Source organism: Lutra lutra, chromosome 1 (genome assembly GCF_902655055.1).
Source record: "Lutra lutra chromosome 1, mLutLut1.2, whole genome shotgun sequence".
NCBI lineage: Eukaryota > Metazoa > Chordata > Mammalia > Carnivora > Mustelidae > Lutra > Lutra lutra.
This window is the reverse complement of record NC_062278.1, coordinates 203,890,627-203,917,412: the sequence shown is the minus strand read 5'-3', so window position 1 is coordinate 203,917,412 and position 26,786 is coordinate 203,890,627. Positions and strand designations below refer to the sequence as shown.

The window sequence follows — 26,786 nt, the reverse complement described above, 5'->3', positions numbered from 1 at the left end:
TCATGAACCGTAAAATGGGGATGATGACAGGACCTAGCACGGTGAGGGTTCGTGGGGACTGTGATGTAAAATGCCAGTCTACCCTAGGTGCCCAGTGAGTGTGTTGCTCAGGCTAACCTTGTTACTAGTGTGGTGGAGCTGCGACTCGAATTCAGGTCTCCTGCCCCCAAAGAGGCAAGACTGGGCTCCTTTTAGTGACTCTCTTCCCTGCCACAGATTTCTCATCTCTGGCCCTGAGGAAGAGAGGTCTCCCCGACAGACTTGGGCCAGGGTGTTTACTGCAACAGTGGCTTCCTGCAGTTTCAGAGCAAACTGGTTTTTTGGTGTATTGAGTCACTTTTTAAAATTATGCATAAGTAATTAAAATAATTATACGACAAAGCACGTTTATAAAGTACAGAATCCATCCCTTCCTTTAAGCCACAGATCTCAGTACAACTCCCAGTGTGCACATAGCCTTCCAGGTTACAAAGGGTGTTGACGTGACACCCTTTTCTTTGCCTAGGGTCTGGGTTCTCATTGGATGCCACCTAGGGTAGAGTTGCCAGACTGAGCAAATCGAAGTACAGGGTGTACAGTCAAATTTGAAATTCAGATAAATGAATGATTTTTTAGTGTAAGCATGTCCCCAGTCTTTTTAGTATAGTGCAGTACTGGAAACATTCTAAAAAAATTTCGTGCTTATCTGAATTTCAGATATGACTAGACATTCTACATTTTATCTGGCAACCCTACCCCAGGATCTGGGGGCTGTTGCAGGGCATGGACCTCTCTCTGGGGTTACTAATTAGGCATTGCTCTGTGGCCAATCCATGGAGGGGAATGAGGATGGGCGTCTTTGTGAAGGCCTGGTTCCAGCCACAGGTCACTTCCTCTCTGAAACCTTTGCTGATTTCTTGCCCTTCTCACCATGGAGGAGAGGATTTCTCCTAAGTCTCAGTTTGTTTATCTGCAGTATGGAGATAAACTAGTACAGGTCTAAGGTTATAGGCTGGCTGCCCACCCAGTGCGTACAAAGTGTGCGTCATGGAAGAGTGAGCATCAGCAGTACCAGAAAACCTCTGTGCTGGTGGTTACTGGTTTTTCTTCTTGAAAAGAGTGTGAAGGGTCACATGGACTAGGATTGATCATTAAGAGAGTTGGGATTAAATTGAACAAGGGCATAGGCAGGCCAGAGGAAGGTCTGAGAGGATTCACTGAAATGGACTCAGTCTTGGGTTCCAGCATGAGCAGTGATGGTCAAGGAGAGCACTGGGCCTTAAGCCTCTTCTGGGCTAGAAAGGAGCAGTGGTCATGCTTGTGGGTGGGCCAGACCCTGGCCTCCTCTGGACAACAGGATGGGGCCCTCAAGCACTGGATCCTGGACCTGCGCTCAGTACCACTAACTCATCGCTCCAAGTGGATGACCTGCCCACTAGGTCCTGGTGGTCTGCCTTGATGTCAGACTCCTGCCTAAACTTGAATCTCGTCTGTCTTCTTTCTTCCACTGCCTTGGCCTTTAAGGACAGCTTTTCTCAGAGGCTTTTGAGGTTATATGAGAAAGGATGTCAAAGTTCTGGCACTTTGGAATACCAGGAAGCATTATGCCCTACACCCACTGGGTACCTGGGTTGCAGTGGCCTTCACTCCCGGCTGAATGGTAGATGCGACCTTGAGGTCATGGACACCTGTCTTCAAGCTACCCAATCCCCACCCTGAGGCAGACACAGTGGATGGGAACCATTTGAAGTGAAAATATGAACATTATTTAATAACTGATCTTCTGTAATAAACCATTTGAAAATATTTTACAAGGAATCACACACACGGTATTTTACAAAGTTTCTTGACTTTTTTGTCACTGTTTTTTCTGACTTGTCTGTACAAAATAGAACAACAACCAAAAAAAAGTGCGCAGAGAAAAGGAAATGGCCCCCCAGTCCCCCACAGATCCCCCGAGCCCGAGGTGAGGGGGCAGCCAGGTCGGGTGGGTGATGAGAAGGATCAGACCCAGCTCGGGGTTGGACAACTACCTGATGGGGATTGTTTGTCTGTTTTCCTGTTTTTTAAACTTAAAATATATATTTTTCTATATATGTTTGATTCTTTTTTATTTTTATATTCTCCATTGAGCACCTGACTACACTACAGTTACACACACGCCCCCGCAAGACATGGCTGGCATCTAGGCTGGATGTACAGCTTGGGTGCCCACCCTGGCACCAGCAGCGGGCATGGACCATACACACACACTGAGAAAGCAACAAGCAACTTGACATTAATTAACGGAGCCATTAATTAATGCATCACCCTCCCCCCTCCTCCCAGTCCATCTGAGCCTCATGGCCACATCCCCCAGCCCTCCGTCTCCCACTTGCCCCCAGGCTGGGATGCCTTTAGGGGAAATGATCAGAATGAATGGTGTGAAGACATGTGCCTGGGCCCAGCCTCTGTGTGTGCAGTGTGTGTACATGTGTTTATGTGTGTGCAAGTGTGTGTTCAGCGGGGAGGAACAGTTTGCCACCCCCCCCCATTGGGGGCATGGAATGTGTGTGTGTATGGGTGTGTGAAGAAACAGGGAATGGGCACAGGCCTGAGTGTGTAAGGGCCAGATTGGGGGTGGGATGGCCCAGCCAGGAGTGATTATGTCACTCTGGCTAAGGCAAAGGGCAACGTCTGGTGCAGATTCCTCTGCCAAGAGGTGCAGGCAGTGGCTTGTGGTTCCGCTGGGAGCCTGACACTAGTGCGAAATGGTTACAATGAGCACCTGGCGGGGTGAGGGACATTTCCAGGATACTGGCGGCTAGGGTAGGACAGAGGGGTTGTCACCCCCTGCCCCAGCATTTGGCACTATTTGACATTCAGCTTTAGAGACAGAGGACCAGCTGGGCTGCAGGTCAGATTAGAGGCGGCCGGTGAGCAGGAGATGAAGTGTGCATGTGCCAACCCTCCCACCAACCCCTTGCCCTGTGTAAGGCTTTGTGAGCCCCCACCCCCACCCCACCCCATGGTGTGTGTGTGTGTGTGTCCTCCTTGGTGTGTCTAATGTGAGTTTCTGCCCTCAGGGCTCCAGGTGTGTATGGGATTGTGTCTGAGCCAGTGTCACAGTCACTGGCCTGTCACCTCTAGGGCTGGAGGAAGGTGGGAGGTGGCTGTAGGCCACACACAGGAGCCCACTGTGGGGCTGCCTCAGGACTTCTCTCCTGCAAGGACTTAAGCTGGGATGCACAGGCCTCAAACTGCCCATCTCAACTTCATTATTACCAGGGAATCCAGATTTGGTCCTGGGTGGGACCTAAGGGCCAGGTTAGAGTAGTCCAGCTGGGGCAGGGCCTAGGTCTCCCGCACAAAGGGAGCCTTGGGGCAGGGTGGGCAGTGGAGGCCTGGTTTGGCACCAGTACTGTGGCTTCCCTGTCCCAGCCCTCAGGGGTGGGTGAGTCCAGTGGGAATAAGGGGTCTGGGGTCACTCTGACGGTTCAACGTCGAGATGTGGCTTGGGGGCCAAAGACCTGCGGTGCCCTCCTTTGGGATCCCCCCACTCCAAGGCTCAGACTTGAGCCTGGCCGCTCAGGTCGTTCAGTGAGGGAGGAGGCCAGGCTCTAAGGCGGGGTGTGTGGGGCAGGGGAGTAGGGGAGAGACGGGGAGGCCTCGGGAGGGGTGGGAGGGGGACGCTCAGACGCGGCGCGAGGCGTGGGCGTGGACTTGGGGCTGCGGCCGGGGAGGCAAGCCCAGCAGGAGCAGCAGCTGCAGGGAGACCAGGACGCCCAGCGACGGCGGGAAGGAAGCTCCGCGGCCACAGTCTGAGGTATCTTCCTGCAGGAAGAGGCAAGGAGCGGGTCGGCCCGGGTGGCCCGGGGAGGAGAGGGAGCGCGAGGTCAAGTGCGCCGCCCCCTCCTCACCGTCGCGTTGTAGTCAAAGCAGATGTGCGGGCCTCTCCGGTATCGCGGTCTCTGCACCAGTTCACACTGCTCCGGGCCGTCCGCTGGGCATGGGTGGGGAGTCAAGGAGGCGGCAGGGCACGGAAGGGGCGCGCGGGGCAGGAGGGGGCGCGCGGGCCGCGGGGGACGGTGGGGGCAGGATACAGTGTGTCTCCTTCTGCAGCAGCCGGCCAGCCTCACACTGGCTGCAGAGCGGCTTCTCGGCCACCACGAAGAGAAGGTTGGTGTTCGTCAGTCTCTGCGCGTGGAACAGCCTGGAGGCAGGACGGGAAGGCGGGGCGTTGAGACTCGCCCCGCCCCTCCCCGCTGGAGCCCCGTCCCCGCCCCGGGCCGCGCCCACCCGGCAGGCCTCCGTCCGGCCCCATCCCACCGGCTCCTCCGGTCCCGCTCCCCGCCGGCACCTGGAGCAGTTTCCGCAGTCGATGATGGCGTTGTAGGAGGCGTTCACCGACCCGAAGTAGTACTGGGTCTGTTTCATGACGCAGCTGCTCTCGCGCGCCTCGGGGCTCCCCTCGGCCTCCGCTGGGTCTGCGAGGGCCCAAAGCGCCTCAGCCCTACCCATACACCCCGGCCAGCTCCCTTTGGGATGGGTCTGAGCTTAGACTGGGGAAAGGGGCGGGGGTTCGAGGAGGGGCTTCCGAAGCCCCACCTACCTGCGTGGAACCAGCTATGATAGATGAGGCCATAGAGAAGCTGCTGGAACAAGGACCTGCAGGGGATGGGTCACTGAGTGGGGGAGTGGTCACCAGAGATCAGTGCCCTGCCCCACCACCTCTCTTGAGCCCTCCTCCTGCCCAGGGAGCACCCTCCCTCTGTCCCCTACCCCCCGGGACTCACCAGGCGGCAGCCGAGGTCCACCAGGCCAGGTTAAGGAAATCTGCAATGGTGGGCTGCGGTGGAGAGAGGGGCGTGGGCTGCCACGGCTGTCCCCGGACCTGGGTCACCCCGCCCCCAACTCTCTCGTCAGAGATGGAGCGTCATCTGTGGGCAGGTGTCCCAGGGCCGCCCCTCCCCCTCTCCATCTCTTGGCTGGGCATCACTGGGGCTCACCACAAAGACGCCACGGGGTGCAGCACCCAGGTTGCCGGGCGGCTGGGGGGCACAGGCTGCCTGATAGTCGTAGGACTCTTTGCGGGTGTAGAAGGAGTTGTTGTATAGTGCCAGCATCAGGTTGGCATCAACCTCACTGAAGAACCTGCCCACCTGGGAATGCCAGGAGAGTGGCAGTCACAGGGTTGGCAGTGCCACATCCCCCCTCCCCCTGGAAGGCTTGAGTCCTGGTTCCCCTCCTCCCACCCTCTTCCTGCCCCTCACCTGGTCCCACTGATGATTCTGGTTTGACAGCACCAGGAATCCCCCATCGTCAATGAGGACACAGAGCAGGTCCTGGGAGGTAGGGAAGGGGGAGGAGGATGGAGAGGGGCTCAGGCCTAGACCTTCCTCCCCAGATCCTGGCAGTCAGGTGGTTGGGTCAAAGGGGCACCACTCCCCCCACAGGTCTGGTAAACCTGTGAAGTCAAGGTGGGGATGTTGAGACACCCCTCTGCCCCGCCCCCAACCAGGCCAAGGGACAGGCTAGGAGTTGCAGCTGGGACTAAGAAGTCTGGGATTAGGGTATACTATGGTTCAGGGCCCACGTACCTCATTGTTAACCTCGCAGTCCATCTCACAGTGGCTGCTGGGGCCACACTGCTGGGCAGAGAGCAAGGACTGTAAGGTGCCCGCCAGTTCTCCCCCTCCCATCACCCTTCGTACATCTGGGTCCCCAGGCCATCTGCAACAGCCACTGTTTCCCCAGAAGGCAAAGGAACCACTCTGAGTGAGTGGTAGGGATTCCTGGGGGGCGGGGGACTCAGTACTGCTGGGCTTACAGCCCCCACCCCCGCCCAGGTACCTTCTGAGGCTGGTCCTGGTGGGTACGGTTGCTGGCTAGCACCTTGAACTTCTCAGCCCAGGCCTCTAGGTCCAGCTTAACACCTACCACTATAGAGGACAGCAAGGGGCCATCAACGCCCGCCTGCCTGGGCAGCACCCTGTCCATCGTCTCTTTCCCCGCCTCTGCCCCAGGCATTCACCTGCTGGCCTCAGCGAGCGTCCGCCCAGGCTTAGCTCCACAGCTGTACTGACGAGGATGCCCACCGTGTCATTCTCCAGCTCCAGTGGCCTTAACAGGGCTGCAGGTGGGGTGGGGCGGTCAGGAGTAGGGGCCAGTGGCCATACTGACCACTCTGTGCTGGGCCTGTGGACCCCAGAGCCCAAGCCAAGCACCTGGTACCCAGTGTAGCGTTGACACAGCCTAGCTCTATCTTCTCATTGGCCCCAGTCTTGGCTCACCTCATGTTTGAGAGGGGCCTCAGAGAGCAGAGCCCTGCCCTGGCTGAGCAGACAGGGAAGCCTCAATTTCCCACCCGCTGCTGGGCACCTGGGAGGACACTCACCGTCCTGGTGTGGGGGTTTGAAGACATAGCCACGGTTATCCAGGCTGCGGCGGTAGAAGCTGGCATTGAAGGGCTCCGGGTTCTCCGTCCAGTCCTCAGCTGCTCTGGTTACCCGAGATGGACAGAGGTTGGTGGAAAGGGTGGTGTGCAGGGAACAGTGTCTCAGCAGGTGCAAGGAGGCCTATGGGTGGCGGGAGAGGCAGGGTCCCAGGCGGCGGCAGGGTCCCCGGTGGCAGATAGGTCACTTACTTGTTGGGGAATACACGGGTGATGCCGCCGTCGGTGGCAGCGAACACAGCTAGAAGGCTGTACCTGAGGGGCAGCAGGGAGGTGAGTCACAGGCCTGCCTTCTTCAGGGCAGTGCCAGGGCCTCTGGGCCCATCCCAGCCTCCTGCCCCCACAGGCTGGGCAGTGCCTACGTGTTGAGATCCTGGTCCCGCCACACACGCTCCACCAGCTGCTGTGTGATGCCCGTGTCCAAGATCAGGTTGTGCAGAAGGAAGTTGTTGCCTGGAACGAGAGGGTAGGGGTGGAGAGGGCATCTTCTTGTGGCTCCCTGCCCACTGTCCCCTGTATACCCCACACTGTCTGGAGCCTTCCCCACTCTCTCGCCCAGACCCTACCCTGGGCTTGGGTCTGCATCATGCCTGCCCGGTCTGGGGGTTCTATTGGGCTGCCTCCCTTGGGGACTGGGCACTGCCTAGAGCTGGAGGCCCCACCAGGCACTCACACTGCTTGGAGTCTGGAGTCACTTTCTCCATGAGCTCAATGAAGTTTTTCAGGAACTCGGTATTGTTGTCTGAGGCGTTCAGGTCCTTGCAATACTCTCTGGGGACAGGGAGGGGTGAGAAGAGTGGGCTTGGGGGGCTGGACAGAGCAGAAGGGCTGAGGCTTCCCAACAGGCCTGCCTGGCCATCGACTGAGAAGCCCGGGCCTCAGCTGGGGACTGTGTATTCCTGCTGGCTATGGCCGTGTGTGCCCTGCAGGCTGCCACGTCTGGGGGTGGTGGGCAGAGCTGACACGAGAAGGATGGTCCGCTTCCTCCAGTCTGGCAGATTCTCCCTCCTGGGTATAGCCCCACAGAGCCTCCCACCCCTCCTGTGTAGCTGGACCGAGATGGCCCACAGGGGAGGCCCCAGGAAAGGCCTCATGGCCGGCTTGTCCCCTTGTACGCTGAGGTACCTGTGGGCACCAGGTGCGTGAGGAACCAGCACTGGCTTTGTCAGACTGCGTGTAAGCCCTCGGCCTGCCGCCTCCTGGCTTCTCACATCTGGACAACTCACTTAAGTTCCCCGAGCCTCGGGTTTCCCCCTCATACCACAGAGAGTGTCAGGAAGTCAGGGGGAGCATGTGGGGCCTCAGACTGGCCGTTCCTTCTGCCTGGGATGCTCCTCCCCCAGAAGCGGACAGGAGAAATCCCTCACTTCCTCAAGGCCCTCACTGGGCTCGGGTTCTGGGTCCCAAGAACGTGGGAACTTTGGGGGCATGAGAAGGCTGCTTAGGGCTCTGTTCCCCAATAAGTCTTGGCGAGCTGTCCTTGTACCCTGACAGATGGAGCTCTTTCCTGCCCAGTCCCATGCCCCTGCCACCAGCCACCTCCCCACTGGCCTGCAGGCAGCAACCTTAGGAATTTTTAAAAATGCGCTGCTTCCCGAGGCTGTGCTAGGGCCCATGGTTTGGTGAGGCACCTGGGACGGGATCTCAGTCCCCACTTGCTCTCTGGCCCCGATGGCCTTTGTGCTCTGCGGTAGGGGGCACAGCTGACACATGCAGAGGGACACCCGTATGGTTGTGCTTCAGCTACAACCCCCCACCCCCTGCTGCACCTCTCTGCCCCAACACCATGTACATTTACAGCTGGGGGTTACTTCCTTCACTCACCCAACACATAGTTACTGAGCTCTCCTGAGCCAAAGGTCCAGAAGTGACAAAAACAAACCCAGTCCCCTCTCTCAGGGCCACGTGGGCCACACAGGCCTTTTCACTCATTGCCACTGTCACTCATGACCATACACTGCCCCCCCGCAGTACATTCAGACTCTTACAAATGTACACAGTTACTCACAGATAAAACACTCATCTACAGAGAGTCGAGAGCAATCTGTGGGAGCATGCTCACACGTGCACACATGTGGAGGTCAGGAGTGTCCAGAGCCCCCATGTGGTGCTTGAGAGTGCCCCTAGGTCTCTGTCAGCTGCCCCCACCTGCCCCTTGTCCAGAGCGAGGTCGCGGGGGAGGGCTTTGCCACGTGGGGGCCTGTTGGCCTCCTCACTTGTGGGGCAACAGGCAGAGGGTGGGCACCTGAAGATGTGTGTGCAGGCTGAGTGTGCACTTCAGGGAAGGCCCAGGGTGCTGGACCCTGGCCCCTCACTGGCCGGAGCAGCTCTTCAAAGCCCTTGTACTCCCCACCTCCCCCAGTCCCTGTGAGCCAGAAATTCAGCACTGCCCACAGGGGCTCTGGCTGGCTCATCCCCAGACCCACACAAACACTGACTGACACAGAACAAGGCTGGGGTGCGGGGTGGGGGTGGGGTGGGGAGGGCGCCACAAACCAGAACAGTAGCTGCCCAGAGACGAGTGGGCTGTGGACAGCCTGCTCAGGGCAGAAAGGGTCCTTCCTGGTGTGGCCTGGGAGGGCAGGGAAGATGGGCAGAGTCCGGGGGCCCTCCCGTGCCAGGCCCAGTGGGGGGAGGGCGGGGGGGGGAGGGCTGGGGTGGTTGGGTTTGGGGAGGACACCTCAGCAAGGCCACACGCAAGCTACCTGGGAGCAATGAAAACATGTCCTTCAGACTCAAAGCTGCTGGGGAGCAGGAACTCAAAATCTGCAACAGAAATGGGGGGTTATCCGGCGGGGGCTGGGGAGGCAGGAGGCCGGGGGGGCTCAGAGCTGACGGGGGAGGGGGGGCGGAGGGACAGGGAAAGAGGGTGGCTTGAGGGAGGGGGAGACACCAGCAAAGAGGGAACCCGCCACTTCCACGTTCAAGTTCGAGCCAGAGAGAAGGGGCGGGCAGAGAAACGGGGTGGGCGGGGAGGGGGGGTGGAGGGCCTGTGGAGACCACACATCGCAGGAAGAGGGCAGTTATAGCCAATATGTTGCCCAGGCCTGGTCCTCTGCCGGCAGTGAGTCCCGTGGCGCGGCTGTATATGCTTCCATACGGCTGTGTATAGCACATATACACGGACACACACACACACATATATATATACACACACTGCTATATATATGCATGGTCTGGGGGAGGCGCCGGTCTCGCTCTTATCACGTCCGTAATGGAAAAAACCGCATGCGGAGCTTCCTTTGCCTCCAAAGAGACTCTGAGGAAGGGAATTGGCTTTTGGCCGCGGATTTTTCTCTCTCTTTGCTGCAGCTGTTTGCATTTTGGTAGGTCTCGCTTTTGTTCCGTGTCAGGCATCAACATGGCCAAACCGAGGGGATTTCTCACGGGCACAGACAGTCCAACCAGAGACAGGGTGGGTGGCTGGGGCTGCAGTGCATTGTGGGGGTCCCGCAGTCCTTCCTGGGCTGGGAGGCTGGGTGAGGGGAGACTCTCAAGGTGCCTGGGAATGTTCCCAGGCTGAGGGAGGAAGGTTGGGAGCCGGTGGGGGAATGGGAGTGCTGCTTGATCATGTCCTGTCCTCTTGGGCTGGCGACATGAGGGTGGTGAGGGGCTGGGGGAAGAAGAATGCGCCTCCACCTTTCCTAGGACCTGTCTGGGTTCAGAGCAGCCAAAGAGGAATGCTGGGGCTCCAGGAGTTGTGGGGTGCTCTTGAGGGATCCCCCAGTTGGGCCTGTGCACATGTTTGGGAGTGAGCACATAAGTACATGGGAGAGCTTGTGTCCGTGTGAGCATGCATGTGTACGACTGTCTCTGGGTGGCTCTGGGAGTGACGCTGGGGCTTCTCTTGGGCCTCTCCCTGCTGGGCTGGGTCAGCTACCTGCTGGTTCTGCATTTTGGGGGCAGGCTGCCCCTGCCCCATGGCCTGTTGCACTCTGGGCAGCCCACCTTCCAATCCTGTCCTCGCCAAGGTTCCGACCTCTCTGTCACCGTAGGGCTTTATTTTTGCAGAAGAGGGGTCTTATCTGTTCCCAGATACTCCCACAATGCACTGCAAGATTCCAGGAGGTGGGCTTGGGGTGTCTGGAGGGGCTGGGCAGTCAGTCACTGGTTGGACTGTTGCTTTCTGATGGGACTGTGAGGCAGGGTTTGGACACAAGCCGACAGGGAATGGGTGTGGGGGAGGGGAAGGAGGAGAAAGAAGAAGGAGGTAGGGAGACTAGGCTATAGTTGTCATTGTTACCAGAGCCCTGCATTTCTGGGGACACTGGGAGGGATGTGGAAGGGGGAGAAAAGACAACTCAAGCCAGTGGGAGTAGGGCCTGTCCCCCACCCCCACCCAGGCCACTGGGGCCAGCTCTATCCCTTTTGCTGAACTAGGCTGGATAGGGCCCCTGGGGCTTCTGGGGGAGCCCTGGCTTCCAGGTCATCCCCTTGTGGCTCTCCATGCCCCTCTGTCACAGCACTCCCTGGGCGGGGTGTCTCTGTGTACCGGTGGCAGAGCCCCTCCCATGCTTCCCTTTCTCACTCTCCTTATTGTCCACCCGAGTCTGCGAGTTCCCTGCCTGCCTTCCTCCAGGGTCTCTGGCTTCGGTTATCTCTAAAAGCCAGAACATTTTTCTTCATCCCCAGACTGATTCCCTCCAAGCTCTTTTGCTGGCCCTTGGGGTCCAGACACATTTCCTTTCATTCCTGGCTAGGCTCACCATCCCTGAGTCTGCTTTTACTTCCCAGGGGAACACCTTCTCCATACCTGGCCCACCTGCCCCAGTGGCAGTGGGTACCACGGTTGGGCTGGGCCAGCAGGCTTTAGCAAAGCCGTGGGGGCAACAGGGGACAGGGGCGTCAGCACCTAGGCCAGTGCCCAGGATGGTTGGGTCTGCCTTGCTCTCCCAGTGGCATGGCTGATGCTCCATCCTGCCTGTCCCAGGGCAGAGCTTCCAGAGCCTCTGTCACCCCTTGGGGAGCTGCCAACTTCTGGACCAACTGACAGAGACCACAGGAGGGAGAACTATCCCAGAGGAAGCCTCAGGTGGCTGTGGCTTTCCTTTCCCATAAGCCTTTCATAAGCCCCGTGGAGGACTTCTCTAGCCCCTCCCTGCCTATCAGGGCCTCTGCCATGAGGGGTGGGAGGTGGTGGAGAGGCATCCAGCCCTGTCCCCACTGTTGAGTTGTCTTGAAGGGAAAGAGAAAGTGGGGATGGGCAGGGACCTGCCCAGAGGGAGCAAGGAGGATGAGGGGGGGCCTGAGCTCTCAGAACACCCGGAAACCACCTTGCAGGCGGGGCCAGGAGAAGGGCCGCTGGCTGTAATAGGGGTTTAGGGATGAGGGAAAAGGCAAGAACTAGAGGAGACAAGGGGATGCTGGGAGGAGCCCTGGAGAGCAGAGGTTTGGCTGGTTCCTGGGCAGGGAGGGGGGCAAGCAGGGGTGTGAGGGTGGGTGGGGTGGGGAGAGGAGGGTGCACTGGTTCTGAATATACTTGCCCTTCAGTTTGCTGATTGGCACTGGGACAGTCCACCAAGAGAGAAAGCGAGGAAAACAAAAACAACACAAACACAAAAACAAACGAAAAGGGGGAGGGGAAGGGGAGGGGCACAAACAATATTTTATTCAATGGCTGTTTGAATGAAAATATTGTGTCTCATCATCATACCGAAAGGAAACTTCTTGCAAAAAAACGACATGAGAGAGAAAGAGAGAGCGAGAAAACTCAAAGGAGATGAGCCCCAGTCGGCCAGGCAGGTGGGGGGCGCCCGGTGGGGCCGGAGCCCCAGCCTCCCTCCCAGTGACTCCGGGCAGAGGGCAGGCGGGGCCACAGGCTCCGCCTCTTGGGGGAGGCCCAGGGTGAGCAGGACATGCAGGGATGAGCCACAGGCAGAGGAGTGGGCAAGGGAGGGAAGGAAGAAGAGAGGTCCAGAGAGGAAGAGAAGGGGAGAGGAAGGAGGAAGAAGAGGCAGGGAGGGTGGGATGGGGGGATGAAGATGGGGAAGAGAGCAGAGGGAGGGAGGGAGAGAGAGAGTAGGGATACTGGAGTAGGGGAGAGAGAAGGGAGAGGGAAAGGGGAAGACAGAGAAGGTGGGGATACAGGGAAAGGAGAGAAGAGGAGGGAGAAGGGAGAAGGGGAGAGGAGGCAGAGGGAGAGAAAGGGGGAGAGAGAAGGAAGGGCAGAGGGAGTAAGGCAGTGGGGGGTCAGAGGAAGGTGAGAGGGCGGCTGAGGGAGGAGGAAAATGAAGGAGGATGAGTTGGGGGGGTGGAGGAGGGGAGAGAGAGACCCTGGGGGTGGTGGCACGACAGGGGGAGAGAGCTACAGGGCGCTGGGGAGAGATGAGAGGAGGGGGTGTCTTCCAAGAATGCAGCCCCCAGGGGTGTGCGGGGGAGGCAGGCTAAGGAGGAAAGACACGCAGTAGGAGAAACTAAAATAAAAAACCTCAACGGAAATCATGAGAGAATGATCTGGAACCAAATCTGAGAAAAGGCGAGCATGCAGATTTCCACAGACTTTTGGATGGCTGGTGCCCCAGCCTGCAGGTGCCTGGGGGGTGGGCAGACTGGGCAGGAGGGGCTGCCTTGCCACCAGTGGCTGGCTCTGCTGCCTGGGGCCGGCCAGGGTGCGGGGCAGAGGCAGGGGTGCAGGGCGCAGGCAGGGGCCGGGCCACTTACACTTGACCTGTAGGATCTGGTCGCTGAGGTTGGCTTGGAGGTAGAAGGTGCTGTAGGGCGGGAGCACAAGCCCCAGGCTGGGGAGGAGGAGAGGGAAGGAGCATATGTTACTGCTGGGGAGAGGGGGGCCACATGGACATCCGGCGCCCCTACCCCATGGCCTTGGAGCTGGGTAGAGTGTCATGGGCTGTGACGTCTCCTCTTCTGCCTGCCAGGGCCACCTTGCCCTGGTAGCTGTGGGAGATTCACTCCCCAAACTCTCCTGGACACCTCAAGATGCCCAGCCCAAAGCAAGTCCCCACCCCAGCAGCCCCTGCTCCCAGACACCTAGCCAGCCTCCTCAGTCAGGCCCGCAGACTCACAAGGGGCAGAGCACTGTCAGTGAGCTAGGTTCACTGGGAGCACAGCCATGGGAGAGGGGTCCTCGGTCCCCAGAGGATTAGGCCGTGTGAGGGTCAGTGGAAAGCAGGGCTGGGCTGCCACGGTGAGGAGCAACCACAAGCCAGGACGGGGGTGTGAGTGAGACAGGCTCTGGGGGCCCAAGAAGACAGACTGCACAGCCCGGGGCCTGACCCATAAGGGTACCTCTTCTGAGGGCTGTGGTGCCTGCTGAGAGCCAGCCCAGGGATGTGCTGAAGGTGACCTCCTGGGTTCAGACACCCAGGGACACGATCCAGGCAGGGGTGACATGAGAGGGCGGGCTGGCATGGGAGACATCAGATGCACTGTCTTGTCTCTGTCCTGTTCTTCCAGGAAATGGCCCTTGTTCCTGAAGGGCCAGCTAGAGGCCCTTGGGGGACTGAGAGTCCTGGGGTGAGCAGTGAGCAGCCCTGGCTGCTGGTGCCCCACTGGGATCCTGGCTGCAGCCCCTGAGAACCCGCAGACCCTAACAGGAAGAGGGTTCAGACTCTGGGCTCTGCGGCTGCCCCGCCCCTCCCTGCCGGCTCCGCCCCGCCCCACTTACCTGTAGTTGGTGCTCCTTATGGGCACCCAGGTGTAGTTCCGCACCACCTCGTCTACGTACCTCTGAGAGAAGAGGCTGGGTCAAGTACTTGGGCCAGCAGGCAGGGGTGGGATGGTGTGCGGGAGGGCGCCCGCCCTGACTCTGTCCCCCTCTACTGTCTTCTCACCTCATCCAGGGACTTGACCAGTGTTCTGATTTGCTTGTGGCCCTTGTTGCCATCGATCATGCTCCGACGGATCTGGAAGGGGAGGGATGTGAGCGGCAAGACCCCTGCTCTCAGCTGCTCTGGGGGCCGCCATCTTTACTCCCCTCCCTTCCCTTACCTCCTCCTTGTTCTCATCCTCCAGCTCTGCATCCAGGAAGTCCAGAGTCACAGGCTCCCGGAAGTTGGTGGTCTGTGGGTGGCAGGGCAGGAGGTCAGGGGTCGCCATCTTGAAGGGTCTACCCTCCTCCTGACTAACCCCTTGGCTCACCTGGGGCTTGAGGTTGGGGTGCAGCAACACGTAGCCGTTCAGATCAATGGCAAACACATAGCCGTTGGCTCCAAGCTGGGGGCATAGATGAGGGGGCTCAGAGCCTAGGGGCCAGGCAGGGATTCCCCAGACTCTCGAGCTCTTCCTCAGCCTGCTTTCCATTTCACTGAGGGGGTGCCTGCCTGGGCCAGGGGCCCTCACATGCCACGTGGCCTTGAACCTGTTTCTCAAATCAAGCCCAACACGCTAGTGTCCCTTGTTGAGGCTGATGGGCTCCACGGGACCACGATTTGATTTGGCCTTCTGCCCCCACGACTCCTGATTCTCTTCAAACTGTCAGTCACCTAGACTGCTTGCTCTGCTTCCTCTGGCCCCTCAGGGCAGCCATCCCCTCCCTATCCCCTCCCCACTACTGTTTCCTTCTAGTCCCCATTTCAGTAGGTCACATAGGGAGGAGGGTATCCCTTCCAGACAGAAGTAAAGGAGGAGTGAATGGGACCTTGGACTCACCCGTAGCTCTCTAAGCTGTTTTCTCACTGCACATGGAGGCCAAGGACACAGGGCCTTCATGTGGCTCCCATCTAGGCAAGCCGGCACACACATCCCATCCCCCACCCTTTTGCAACCAAGACCGAAGTTGCCTTCGCCACAGGCCCTGGGCCAGCCACATTGACCTTGCCCCTTCCCTGGTTTATGATTTTGGTTTTCACCTTCAGTCCTTTGCTCAAAGGGTTTCCTGTAACTCCAAGGTATGCCTTCTGTCTATCTAACCATAATGCCTGGCCTGCCTGGCCTGTCACTTGTTACTGTGTGGCTAGAAATAATTTTTACAATTTTTTTTTTAAATTTTATTTATTTATATTGTCAGGCAGACAGAGTGGCAGGCAGAGGCAGAGGGAGAAGCAGGCTCCCCGCTGAGCAGGGAGCCCGATGCGGGACTCGATCCCAGGACGCTGGGATCATGACCTGAGCCAAAGGCAGCCGCCCAACCAACTGAGCCACCCAGGCGTCCCTACATTTGTTTTTTAAAAGATTTATTTATTTATTTTCAGAGTGAGTGAGCATGCATGCGTGCAAGTGGGGGAAGGGGCAGAGGGAGGGAATCTTCAAGCAAACTTCCTTGCTAAGTGGCCTAGGTGGACCTCACGTTGAAACCAAGAGTCAGATACTTAACCAGGCACCCCTGTTTTTTTTTACATTTTTAAGTGGTTGAAAAAGATCATGCCATGAAAATTATGTGAAATTTAAATTTCGGGACCCACAAACATAATTGTTATGGAACACAGCCACGCCCACTCATTTGCTTTGTCTGTGGCCGTTCTCCGTACAACAGCAGAACTGAGTCTGAGTACTTACACTGGCAGAGCCTAAAATATTCAGTCTGGCTCCTCACAGAAAGTCTGCCGATCCCAGCTCTAGGCCCAAGGTCACCTCCTCCAGAAGCCTTTCCTGACTGCCTCAGTTCACAGGTCTCCCTGGAGGTGCTGTAAGCCCTCTCTCATGCACCTCTGCTGAGCCTGGCTTGTGTCCCCATGGGAGGCAGAGCTGGGTGGACGGGCAGATGGACACTTACTGTGTAATTTGGAGTCAGCCTCTTGATGTCATTCAGAGCCACATCGATGCCCATCACACCCAGGATCAGCTGGTTCTGGGAGCAGAGGCATGGGGTCTGCAATGCACTCAAATCCACAGGGGAGCCCCACTGTCCAAACCTCATGCCCTAGGCCTCAAGCTGCTCACAAGAGGTTGCCTCTGTCCGGTCTGAAGGCTAGCCTGTCCCTCCTCTGTCCCAGGCCTGCTAGGGGCATGCCCAACCCCCTCAGGCATGCCTAGCCCTTCCCTGGTTGGGAACCTTACCTTTTTTTCCCCAGGGCCATCCTGTGTCAGGTTGAAAACAGGGAGGGTCCCTGTCACCACCAGCCCCAGGCCCTGAAAGGAGAGGAGGATGACAGGTCAGTCTCCTGTAGCCAGCCATGCCCCACCCTGAGTGTTCAGAGGGTGGGCTCAGGCATAGGCCCTCTTTTTTCCTTCTATTTGTTTTATTCCCATAAGGGGGCCCTTGAGGAACTTAATCTTATGGGCACATCTGTGGGGGTCCAGAGGCCTTACCAAAGCATCCTCATACACATTGGTCCATTGCACCTGCTTGGCCTCCTTGCCCGCCAGCACCATGGGCCTGCCTAGTACGTCCAAATATTCCTGGGGAGAAGGCAACGGGTCACAAATCCACCTGCCTGCTGCATCTTCCCTGGTCTGCCTCCCCGTATATCAGCTGGCCACCAGGGGGCGCTCTCACACCGCAGCTGCGTGCCAGTTCACGGTGTGCCCAGGAAGCAAGGGGCTGGGTGGGGTTCTCACCTGCGTGTTAATGCGGATGGCTCCAATGGAAGGGATCTCAAAATAGTAACCTGTGAGGGAAGGCGAGGCGAGGTGGGTCTGGGTGGTACTTGGGACCCATGGCATAGGGGCTCCTGTATCCTGGGCTGTGTCCAGGCCCCCTCTCTTTCTGGTGTCATTCCTCCCAAACTCCTATCCGTTTAGTGCTCCCTTCCACTGCTCTGTCAAAGGAGCTGATGCTAGGGAAGGGGCCACGAGTGTAGGGGTGTACAGAAGCAGAGGCAGGGTGAAGGGAAGGGCCTGAGGCTGAAATCCCTCATGCCAGGATGCTGGTGACATTCAGAGTCCATCCAGGGGCCAGGCCCACATGCACGGAGTGCAAACAGATGTAGGAGCAGAGAAGCCAGGAGATGGATGGACAATGGACAGACAGATGGGCAGAAAGATGCTCAGTCAGATGGACAAGTTACGTGGCCAGAGAGATGGACAGTCACATGCATGGGAAGATGGACAGTGTGAAAAACAGGCAGCTGGAATGCTGGACATATGGACGGACAGGTGGACAAGCAACCCAATGGACAGCAGGGCACAGCAGGCAGGCCCCAGGGTGGGGACGCTGGATGAGGTACCTTTGTTGGCACAGGCCATCCACTGCAGGGGCGTGACGTCGTAGTTGTGTTGCCCCACGGAGAAAGTGAACACGCGCACCTGTTTTGGGCTTGGGGTTACTGCTGTGGTTGCGAGAGGACAGCCCTCCCCGGTACCGGTCCCGGGTCAGGGGGACCCCCACCTAGGCGGAGCCTCACCGTCCGGTTGGGCCAGTTGTATTTCTCAAAGACGTCCTGCACGCGGTCCTCACCGCCGTCCGTGAACATCATGATCATCTTATTACAGTTGGCACGGGTGATGTTGGACTGGTCAGGAGTGGGTTTGGGGTCAGGCAGCCTCTGGCCCCTCCCTAGTCTGGGGGTGGGTACCCCTCCCACCTGGAAGGCCCAGCCCTCGGGCCCTCCTCCCCACCGCAGATGCTGCAATCTGCCCGAGCCGCCTCTTGGGCACTAACAAGGCCATTCGTCTTGATTTCCCTGGTGTCACCAAGCCTGGGCCTTGGCCCTTCCCCAGTCTCGCCTGCACCCCCCACATCCACTCCCGGCGCTCACGTTCTGCAGCTGGTCGAAGGCATACTCAAAGCCGGCCTTGTAGCCCGTGGTGCCCTTGGCCACCATGCCCTGCACGGCTTCCTTGAACACCTTCTTGTTACGCACATTGGCCTGAACCAGGTGTGTGAAGCATGACACAGGCTGTGCCTTTTCGTTGAACTGTGGGGACAGGAAGGGTGGTGAGCGGCCTCAGGCCGGCCGGGGCATTTGGCACGGGGTGGGGTGACATGTTCCTTGCCTGCCTACCACCTCGGCACTTACCGAGGCCACGTTCACATAGTCATCGTCTGAGAGCGTGTCCAGCATCTCACAGACGGACGTCTTCATCAGCTTCAGGGTCAGGCCACTCACGCTGCCGCTCCTGGGAAGGTCATGGAGGCACCAGCTAGGCCTCAGGTGTCCTCCTGCTGTTCCCTCCTGAGGGTCCCAGGCAGCAGATTCGCACCCCTTGTTCTGCCCCCCACCCCTCCTGCAGGCATCGCTCACTCACACATCCACGATGATGACCATGTCCTTGGGCGATGAGGCCCCCTGGATGTACCTGCCCGGAAGAAGCATCAGTTAGGGCCAGCCTCACTGGGACCTTGTGGGTCCGCTCTTCCTTCACCCATATACTGATTCAACATGTTTCCACTAAGCATCCAATGCAAGGGTCAGACAGCTTTCTAGGCACCAAGGATAGCACATTTAATAAAACCGTCCTGGGGTGCCTGGGTGGCTTAGCCGGTTAAGCGTCTGACTACGGCGTGGGTCATGATCTCGGGGCCCTGGATTGAGCTCTGTGTCACAGTGTCTCCTCTCAGTGGGGAGTCTGCTTGTCTCTCCCCCTCTGCCCTCTCCCTGCTCATGTTCTGTCTCTCTCAGATAAATAAAATCTTAAAAAAACAAACAAAACCAAAACAGTCCTTGCCCATTACATGAGTGATCTGGTCTCCCAGCACATGAACGAGCCCAAGGAGGGGTAAGCAGGGGATCCAGAGAGGGGGAAGGGGGTATGTTCCATGGCCTCAGTGGCTTGTCATGGCCCCTGGCCCGGGACAAGTCCCCGAGGTCTGAGTCCCAGCTGTGTGTGTGATCGAACAGGGAGGGAGGAGGTCATGGGGCACCGCAGGAGAGACAGGCAGACGGTGGGGTGTCCAGGGCTCTGATGGGTGGCCTGGGGGCTGGCGACCCAACAGAGGATACATCCACCCTCCAGAATCCCCACTAGCCCAATCCCTCAGTCCCGAGGGTGTGGAGTGCTGGGCAGTGGACGGGGGGCAGAGGCAGCTGGGAGGCCTGCCTGGGTGATGGGATCCATTTTCCAGTGGCAACGATGTGTGAAATGAAAATTGGATAGAGCTGGCTGCACCCTGCTCAGAGTCCTGGATATCGGGAGGGAGGGGAGCAGGCGGCAGAGGTAGGGAGTGGAGGGGTGTCCCTGCCCAGCTCCTCCTCGCCCACTCACCAGGGTCTCCTTCGGACATCATACAGGTCGATTTTCTTGGGGGCTCGCCATGGGGTGGCTGCGGGAGGAAAGAAGGTGGGGGATCTGGCAGGGAAGGGCTTGTCCAGGGCCAGCTGGCCTGGCAGGAGTGGCTACCCCACAGCCCACAGAGTGATCAACCACCCCACACGCCCAGGACAGTGGGCTGGGTGATGGGGGAGGGTGGGTGCTGAGGGGCTGACACCCACCGGGATAGTAGCGAGTGACGCCCGTGGCGCTTCCGAAGACCTGCCACAGCAGCGTGGGGTCCTGCCTGCGGTTCTCCATGAACACGTTCTCGAGGGCCTCTGTCCAGTTGAGTTCATTAAGGATGACAGTGGCTGTGGGGGAGGCAGGGGGCTGGCGGGAAAAGTGCCTGGGCTGTCCCCCCGTTGAACCTCACCCCGACGCCCATGCATGTAACACCCCCCCCCCGCCGTCTTGGAAAGCCTTACGTGCGCCCTGCCTAGCAGGGCTCTCATTCCTCAGGGCTCAGCTGAGGGCTGCACCAGCTCCTCCAGGAAGGCTTCCAGGTCCTCAACCCCTCCCAAGCCAGCTTAGCCTACCCTTCCGCCAGGCCCCACATGAGCAGGCAGGGCAGCTGTGGCCCGTGGCCCCCAGAGAGGGGCTGCCCAGGTGGCAGGGACTTGTCAGTTGGGGTGCCCATCCAGCATGCCGCCTGGAGCTTGCAGCTGGTCCCTTGGGAGCTCACCCACTCAGCATGCACTCCAGGCTGCAGCCACAAGAAAGCAATTAAGGGCCTGATGATGGGGCTGGAATTATTCAGCTATTAAGGTACCTGATAAGCTGGAAGCCACTCAGCTCCATGATTAATCATCTGGGGCCAGGAGCAGGCGGGGGCATGGGTGGAGGCTCTTGGAAGGGCAGGGCCTGTGCCATGATTCTGCTCCAACACAGGCACTTGCACACACATGTACACGCGCACACCGCCTGCACTCCCTAACAGATACCTCTGCACCGAACCTCCGTGTTTCCAGGCAGGTGTGTGAGTCCCTCATTCTCAAACCTCCTGCCCAGCAGCCCGACCACTGCTTCAGGCATGGGGCAGGCACACTCATACCTACACAGCACTCTGCACCCCTGGGACGACAGCAGTGGGTCTTGCTCTCACAAGAGCAAGTTACCCTCACACCCCACTTTCCCCTCACCTCTGTGATCCTCTGGCCAGACCCGCCCCCCAGCCTCTGCCCCGATGCACAGTCACAGAACGAGGCTTCTCCCAGAGCAGTGGGCTCAGTCCTGTAGATCCTTCAACCAGGGCAGAGACTCAGGATGGCTTGGGCAGCACCGCATCCCCCAACTCAGGACAGCCCTAAATCTGGCCAATGTGTGCGCATGCCCATTCTCTAACGCGCAGCGTATCCGTCTCTGTGTAGAGGACCCTCAAAGAAACCTGCCAGGGGCTGGCCACTTATGACTGCCAGACCTCTGTACCGAACCCCCCTCCCCAAGGGGCTATTTTTTCCCTCCAGTTTCTTCCACTTCCTTCCTCCCCAGGAGGAGCGCTGACACCATCACCCTGAGATCCTATCACAGATCTACCCCAAGGGAGAATCAGAGCACCTTCCAAAGGCTTGACTCCTCTCTTGGGAGCAGAGCCTCTCAACACTGAGACCATTAAAGCAGATGAAGAGCTGTGATTTCGAGACAAATGTGCAAGGCTCTGCCCATGGCCCAGGGGGCGCCAACCCATTCCTGGGCACATGGCCCTCTGCTCTTGCCCTCCGGTGTGGGGCCTCTGCTGGATCTTGTCTGTTGCCTAATCTCTGTCTCCCGCTACTCCCGCTCCCTTCTCTCTGTCCATGTAGCTTCTCTTAACTGACCATAATGTGAAAACAAAACACATTTCTAGCATTGGCTGTGCCTATTGAACAGTATGTTATGGTCCTGTTCCTAATTTAGAAACTTAGTGAGTCGAACAATTTCTATTTTTCTCTTTAACGGAAAAAGAAAGCTGGGTTCCCCAATGTTTCATACAGTACTGCCTGCCCTGGGAGAGTCTGCCTGGCAAGTCCCAACCCTCACTGGGCCTCAGTTTCCCCATCTGCCCAAGGAGAGGCTTAGGGCTGACTGTCCTGGAAGCCCCTCTAGCTGCTGGCAGAGGGGCATCTCTGACTCAGGTCAAGAGCCAAGAGTAGACCCCCCGCCTCAGATGGGCGGTCCCTGCAGATACCCGTGAACACACACATGTGCCTGCACTTGCGTAAGACACACGCGTGCCCGCACTCTGGCCTCCCCGCCTGGAGAGGGCCTGCGACTCAGCCCCACGTGCACACACCCGCACCCACGTGCACACCCTCTCAGATCACGCTGACTTGGGAAACGGGGACCATACCCCCTCAGGCAGGCGATTACAGATTTAATTAAAAGTGACACAGTAAATAAAAAACATATAAAATGTAATTTGTGTGGGTAGCGAGGGGTGACTGGGGAGGGCGGTATGGCTCCTGTTTTAATTAGTGTGCCTGCCTGTGATAGTGCTCCTCGACTAGTTCGGGCAGGTGGCCTGCGGGTGGCCCGTGGCAGGGGCGGCAGGGCTGGGGGGAGGATCTATTCTCACCCCTGCCTGAGGCTGCCTGGAAGGTCTGGCTGACCTGAAGGGTGGAGGGGGCCTCCCTGAGGACCCTGGAGGATTCCCTGCATTCTGGAGACTACCCAGAAGCTCTGGGACCTGTGTTCTAAGAGCCTCCACCCAGTGGGCCCCTCGGAGTCTGAGGCTGACTTGTAGGTGCTCACAGAATTAGCCCCAAGCCACCAAATCCCCGGGCCCTGAAACCCACTGCTAGAGCTCTCTCTGCAGTGCTTGACTCTTAGTCTCTTCTCCCTACATCTCCCAAGATCTTCAGGAAGTTCTTCCTCATGTCTGACTCAAATCCTTCCACTGTAGTGACTTGTTTTCCCCCTGTGCAAAGCTGCCCTGTGCCTGGACAAGGAGGGAAATGCTCCAGGGCTGGTGTCCGTGAGTGAGGGACTGCTACCTGCTCCCCCAGCCCCTGTGTTCCTCTGCTGTGGTAGCTCCTCAATGATTCCTACATGGGGCCTGGGGATGGGGGATGGTGTGGAGGAGCTGCTTTGGGGGCCTGTGGGGCACATGTGCACCCAAGGGCAGGAGACTGTCGTGCACAGCAGTGAGAGTCTGAGAGTCGGTGTGAGGCCACGCCTGAGAATGACTTGATGCCAGCGTGTAGGTGAGCGTGTGTGACCTTGGGTAGCGGGGGCTGAGGGCAGATGGCACCGGCTGAGCACCTGGGACCTGGCAGTGCCCAGGCTGTGGGCCTTGCCCCAGCGGTGGCTGCGGAGGGCACTCTGCACACTCTGATCGCTCTGCACACTCACAGCCTTTGTAGATGTCTGTGGGGATCTGCACGGCCGTGTATGAGTAGTTGACTTTGTTCTTGAAGTTTGAGTCCTCAACGAAGTCCAGCCTGAGGGTGCTGACCTTGGACCCCCTCTCCACATCGTCACTCTCAGGGTCGTCCTGCAGAGAGGGATAACCCCCCGACCCCCCCACCGCGGTAATGTCAGGGCTGGAAAATGGTGGTGTGGGGTCAGACAACTCTGCAGGCAGGAGAGGGCCAGAGCTCAGGTGACGGGGGCATCTCAGAATCAGAGACTACTGCAGTCAGAGACAGGGAGAGATGGAGAGACACAGGGACAGATGGACACGGGGTAGGGACCCCTCCCCCAGGAGGCCCATGATTCCCACCTGTGCCTGCCCACCCCATCCACCATCCCTACATTTGCTAAACCCAAATTCCAAACCCAAACCCAAACGGACCCCCCCCCCCCCCCACATTCTTGAAAACCAATTCTCAGTGAAGGAAACGAATCCCGGTGAGAAGGAGCAGGCTGGAGACCTGTGCTTACAAGGACAGGCTTGGGTGATCCTAGAGAGGCCTAGGCAGCCCTTCTCAGGAGCCTTGAGCCCCACACCCCCCACTGGGCCCCACCCACCCCCTGCACGGGGTTCCTATGGCACCAGGGAGAGGGTCCTTGCCCCCTCTGGGGAAGAGTCACCACCCCTGCAGCTGGTGGCTGTAGGGGCTGAGTTTGGGGGGAGAGCTGGGCTGGGGTGGGGGCTAGCATTGAGACCCAGGAACTTCCAAAGGGAGGGTCCTCAGCGCTTGTTAGCAGCAGGACTGCAGAGGCTCCTGTTGACTTTCTAAAATGAGCTGCAGCCGTCTGACAGGTGCCAATTACAGCATCTCTCGGCCGAGCGGGCTGGGCATGCGCCGTGCACCCCCCGCCCACCACCACAGGCTGGCAGGAACGGGTCTGAGGCTACAGCGCATCGATGCCGCAGCCGAGTGGTGCAGGGTGCGGTGGGGGGGTGGGCAGGCACTGGTGCAGGTGTGCAAGGGGGAGGGGAAGATGGTGGTAGGGAGTGAAGAGGAAAACAGGGAAGAGCCAGATGGGGAGGAAAGGAGGGATGGACATCAAGGCAGGGTAGGGACAGAGCTGGTGGGCCTTGTGCCCTGGGAGAAAGGGGTGTGGGCAGCTAGACCACGTGCATGGCCCCTTACTGCCTCTCAGTCCCTGTGATCACTGGCAATACCAGGCTCAGCTCATTTCCACCCCCTTGTGGCTCTGCAGACCCCACTGCTCACAGGGTCCTGGGCACCCCTGCGGTGTTCCTGGTTCCTGCTGTATCTTGTCTGGGGAAAGGGTGATAGTGCCTCCCTGCCCAGCCAGATGTGCTCTCCCCACCCCAGGAGTGGTCCGGGTCCATTCTCTGGCCTGGGGAATGAATTACTGCCCGATGGGCTGCAGCGGACTGGCCTGGGTTGGAGCTGGCAGGGCTCAGAAGGGTCTGGAGGAAAGACCCTTCGCGTCTCTTCAAGGGTGGATTCTGTACAGCAAAAGCCAAGCCGTCTGCTGCCCTCCCCTCGCTCCCTCGCCCCTCACCGTGTGTGCCACCCTCTGCCCACCTCGGCACACCCTAGGAGGGCCCTCAGAAGCTCCTGGATGCTGGGTGAAGCCGGGCCAGGCAGCTGCGGAGCCTGCCGCCTCTGAGGCGTGAGCCGCTCACGTTCCGCTTGCAGGAGGGGGAGGTGCGGGAGAAGAAAGCCCCCGAAATGTCAGCGGCAGATGAAGGGCGCTGGAAAATTTAATCTCCCAACTTTCCCAACTAATGTGACATTTGGATTCCGTTCTGATAAGCTATCAGCTGGCGAACTTTTTCCTTCCTTCTCTTTCCCCCACCCCCACCTTCTGGCTGGTAATTTAAAAGTAAATGGTCTAGAAAGATCTCTAACTGTACCTCTGGCAAAGATTAAAAAAACAAAACAACACAACAAGCAGGGGAGTCGGCAAATGTGTTCACATCGATATTTATAGAGGGCCGGGCTTTTGGCCTGACTTTAGCCCAGCCCCACCCAGGGTGCCTCTCCCTCCTGGGGCTGTCCCTACCCCCACGAGGGGCTGGGAAGGGGGGGGTGCAGGGAATCAGTGATCTGGAGCCAGGGGGTGGGGGTCTTGGGCACAGGGAGTTCAGGGGATCCTGGGAGGGGACCAGGCACCAGAACGGCCAAGAAGCCTCTCAGCGCCACCCCCATGCCCAGGGGTTTTGTACGGTGGGCAACTGCAGGCTCCTGGTTTATATTTAATGCACTGATTGCTAAAATTACAGCCTGCTGCTGAGGGGGGTAAGGAATTAGATTCAGGGTCTAATTAAAGGTTCGTTCTTCATTTGAATTTCAGATTCCAGCTTTAATTTTAGCAACTTCTCTGGGAGCCACGGAGGCTCAGCCAAGGGGGAAGCACACCTGCTTTAGCCCACCCCCACCCCTGCTCTGGCCCCCTGCCCGCCTGCTCTCCTGAAGGCTCACCCAGGCCCGCCTGGCACCACCAACCCTCTGCAGGGATCCCTGCCTGCCTACCCACTTCCGGGGGTCACTGTCTACCTCCCGTTTGCCCCAGGAAATGCCCCTGGCCAATAAGCCCAGGAGAGGAACCCTGGATTTGGGGGTCTCCTGCCCCGGCCAGAGCAGTGAGGCCCCAGAGAGTGAGCTGTTACGACACCTCTGTTTACAGAGAAGACAGGTTCAAAGGCGTTTGCCTCCAAGGCAGGCAGATAAACTTGTGCCTTGGCGTGTTCACCAAAAACTGTCTACTCTGTGTGCCCTGTCCTCTTTTGGACACTCTTGCCTCCTCTGTAGGTCCCCTGCTACCAAAATGGTCATATGGCTTTCATGGGAGGCCTTGGTGACAGGGCGCCCAAGCACACACAAGCCAGTCAGGGGCACAGAGGCAGGGGGGCACTGTGGGTCGGGGCCGTCCAGACAGTCCCAGCGCCACCGCCGCCGCAGCCATGACCCCAGCAGAGCCCAAGCCCTGTCCTTCGTCTGAAGAACAGGCACAGGGCTGGGCTGCCTCTGCAGCTGGGGCAAGCCTGGCCGAGCTGTGGGGAGCCCTTGATGGTGGGGCCAGCAGTGGGGAGCTCCGGAAGCCGCTGATCCCCTCACCGCAGGGAAGGTACCTGCCCCATCTGAACCGCATCCGGCCCTGCCTGCCCACCTCCAGGAAGACCTCCCCACTGCTCCCTCTTCCTGGCTCCCACAGCGCTCAGCCTCCTCCATGCTGGCACCTGGACTGACCCATGGGAGGAGATCCAAGGGTCTCACTACCTGCCTGGGGTCAGGGGTGGGGCCTGTGCCACTGCTACTTTGCAGGGTGACCTCAGAACTTGGGAGAGCCCCGAGACCTCACACTCATTTTACAGCTGAGGCGACTAGCCCGGGGTGGGGGAGGGGCTCTGGCAGCTCCCCACCCCCCCCCAACAGAGGTAGGGGACTCACCAGCTCAGCGTCGGCCTTGGCATCATAGTACAGGATATCTTCCTCCTGGGGGGACAAAGAGGCCTTGACCCTCACAGCTCCTCACAAGGCTACCTGAGGGGTAGTCAGGGCCACTGGCCCGAGGACAGCACTGGTCCCCTCCTGGACGGCTGGCTGAATCGGACCGGGCATGCCGACCCCTGCCCCAGACACTCCCCCCCCTCATGGGCCCTCATAGCCTCTGGGGAGATATGCAGCCCCCGACTGCATGGGGCCTCCTCAAGACTCCCTGACTCCAGGACCAGGCGTCCTCTCTGCAACCCCGCTGAGAGGTGGGCTCAGAGGCAGCCTGTCTGCAGAGACTCTGGCTGAGGCAGCCCCGGGGGAGTGAGGAAGATGGGAAAATAGAGCCGAGTCTGGGCCAGAGTGAAATAATGACTCGACACCACATCTTCCAATTTCTTCTATTAAAAAGCCTGCTCATTACGGGCATGTACTTATTAATTATCTGTGATTTG

General features: G+C 58.7%; 1 protein-coding gene across 8 annotated transcripts in view; it reads right to left on the bottom strand.

Moving 5' to 3' along the window:
- Positions 1-1,735: 1,735 nt before the first annotated feature.
- CACNA2D2 (calcium voltage-gated channel auxiliary subunit alpha2delta 2) overlaps positions 1,736-26,786 on the bottom strand; it is a 138,058-nt gene continuing 113,007 nt past the window's right edge. The window contains exons 5-39 of one of the 8 annotated variants that reach the window (XM_047693305.1): positions 26,290-26,334; positions 22,829-22,970; positions 19,681-19,812; positions 19,454-19,511; positions 18,497-18,547; positions 18,268-18,367; positions 18,007-18,165; positions 17,653-17,760; positions 17,476-17,554; positions 16,868-16,917; positions 16,619-16,708; positions 16,367-16,438; positions 16,083-16,157; positions 14,510-14,584; positions 14,360-14,431; positions 14,203-14,274; positions 14,037-14,098; positions 13,073-13,149; positions 11,896-11,916; positions 9,118-9,178; positions 7,086-7,183; positions 6,775-6,865; positions 6,605-6,667; positions 6,356-6,459; positions 5,993-6,091; positions 5,812-5,900; positions 5,559-5,609; positions 5,232-5,303; positions 4,968-5,120; positions 4,755-4,807; positions 4,571-4,626; positions 4,319-4,445; positions 4,062-4,171; positions 3,879-3,967; positions 1,736-3,792 (exon numbers count right to left, since the gene is read on the bottom strand). In XM_047693305.1, coding sequence (XP_047549261.1) covers positions 3,652-3,792; positions 3,879-3,967; positions 4,062-4,171; positions 4,319-4,445; positions 4,571-4,626; positions 4,755-4,807; positions 4,968-5,120; positions 5,232-5,303; positions 5,559-5,609; positions 5,812-5,900; positions 5,993-6,091; positions 6,356-6,459; positions 6,605-6,667; positions 6,775-6,865; positions 7,086-7,183; positions 9,118-9,178; positions 11,896-11,916; positions 13,073-13,149; positions 14,037-14,098; positions 14,203-14,274; positions 14,360-14,431; positions 14,510-14,584; positions 16,083-16,157; positions 16,367-16,438; positions 16,619-16,708; positions 16,868-16,917; positions 17,476-17,554; positions 17,653-17,760; positions 18,007-18,165; positions 18,268-18,367; positions 18,497-18,547; positions 19,454-19,511; positions 19,681-19,812; positions 22,829-22,970; positions 26,290-26,334 — 2,997 coding nt within the window. In that variant the 3' untranslated portion in view covers positions 1,736-3,651. The remainder of the gene's footprint in view (positions 3,793-3,878; positions 3,968-4,061; positions 4,172-4,318; positions 4,446-4,570; positions 4,627-4,754; positions 4,808-4,967; positions 5,121-5,231; positions 5,304-5,558; positions 5,610-5,811; positions 5,901-5,992; positions 6,092-6,355; positions 6,460-6,604; positions 6,668-6,774; positions 6,866-7,085; positions 7,184-9,117; positions 9,179-11,895; positions 11,917-13,072; positions 13,150-14,036; positions 14,099-14,202; positions 14,275-14,359; positions 14,432-14,509; positions 14,585-16,082; positions 16,158-16,366; positions 16,439-16,618; positions 16,709-16,867; positions 16,918-17,475; positions 17,555-17,652; positions 17,761-18,006; positions 18,166-18,267; positions 18,368-18,496; positions 18,548-19,453; positions 19,512-19,680; positions 19,813-22,828; positions 22,971-26,289; positions 26,335-26,786) is intronic. The other 7 variants (XM_047693321.1, XM_047693312.1, XM_047693329.1 and 4 more) reach the window with 7 other exon arrangements.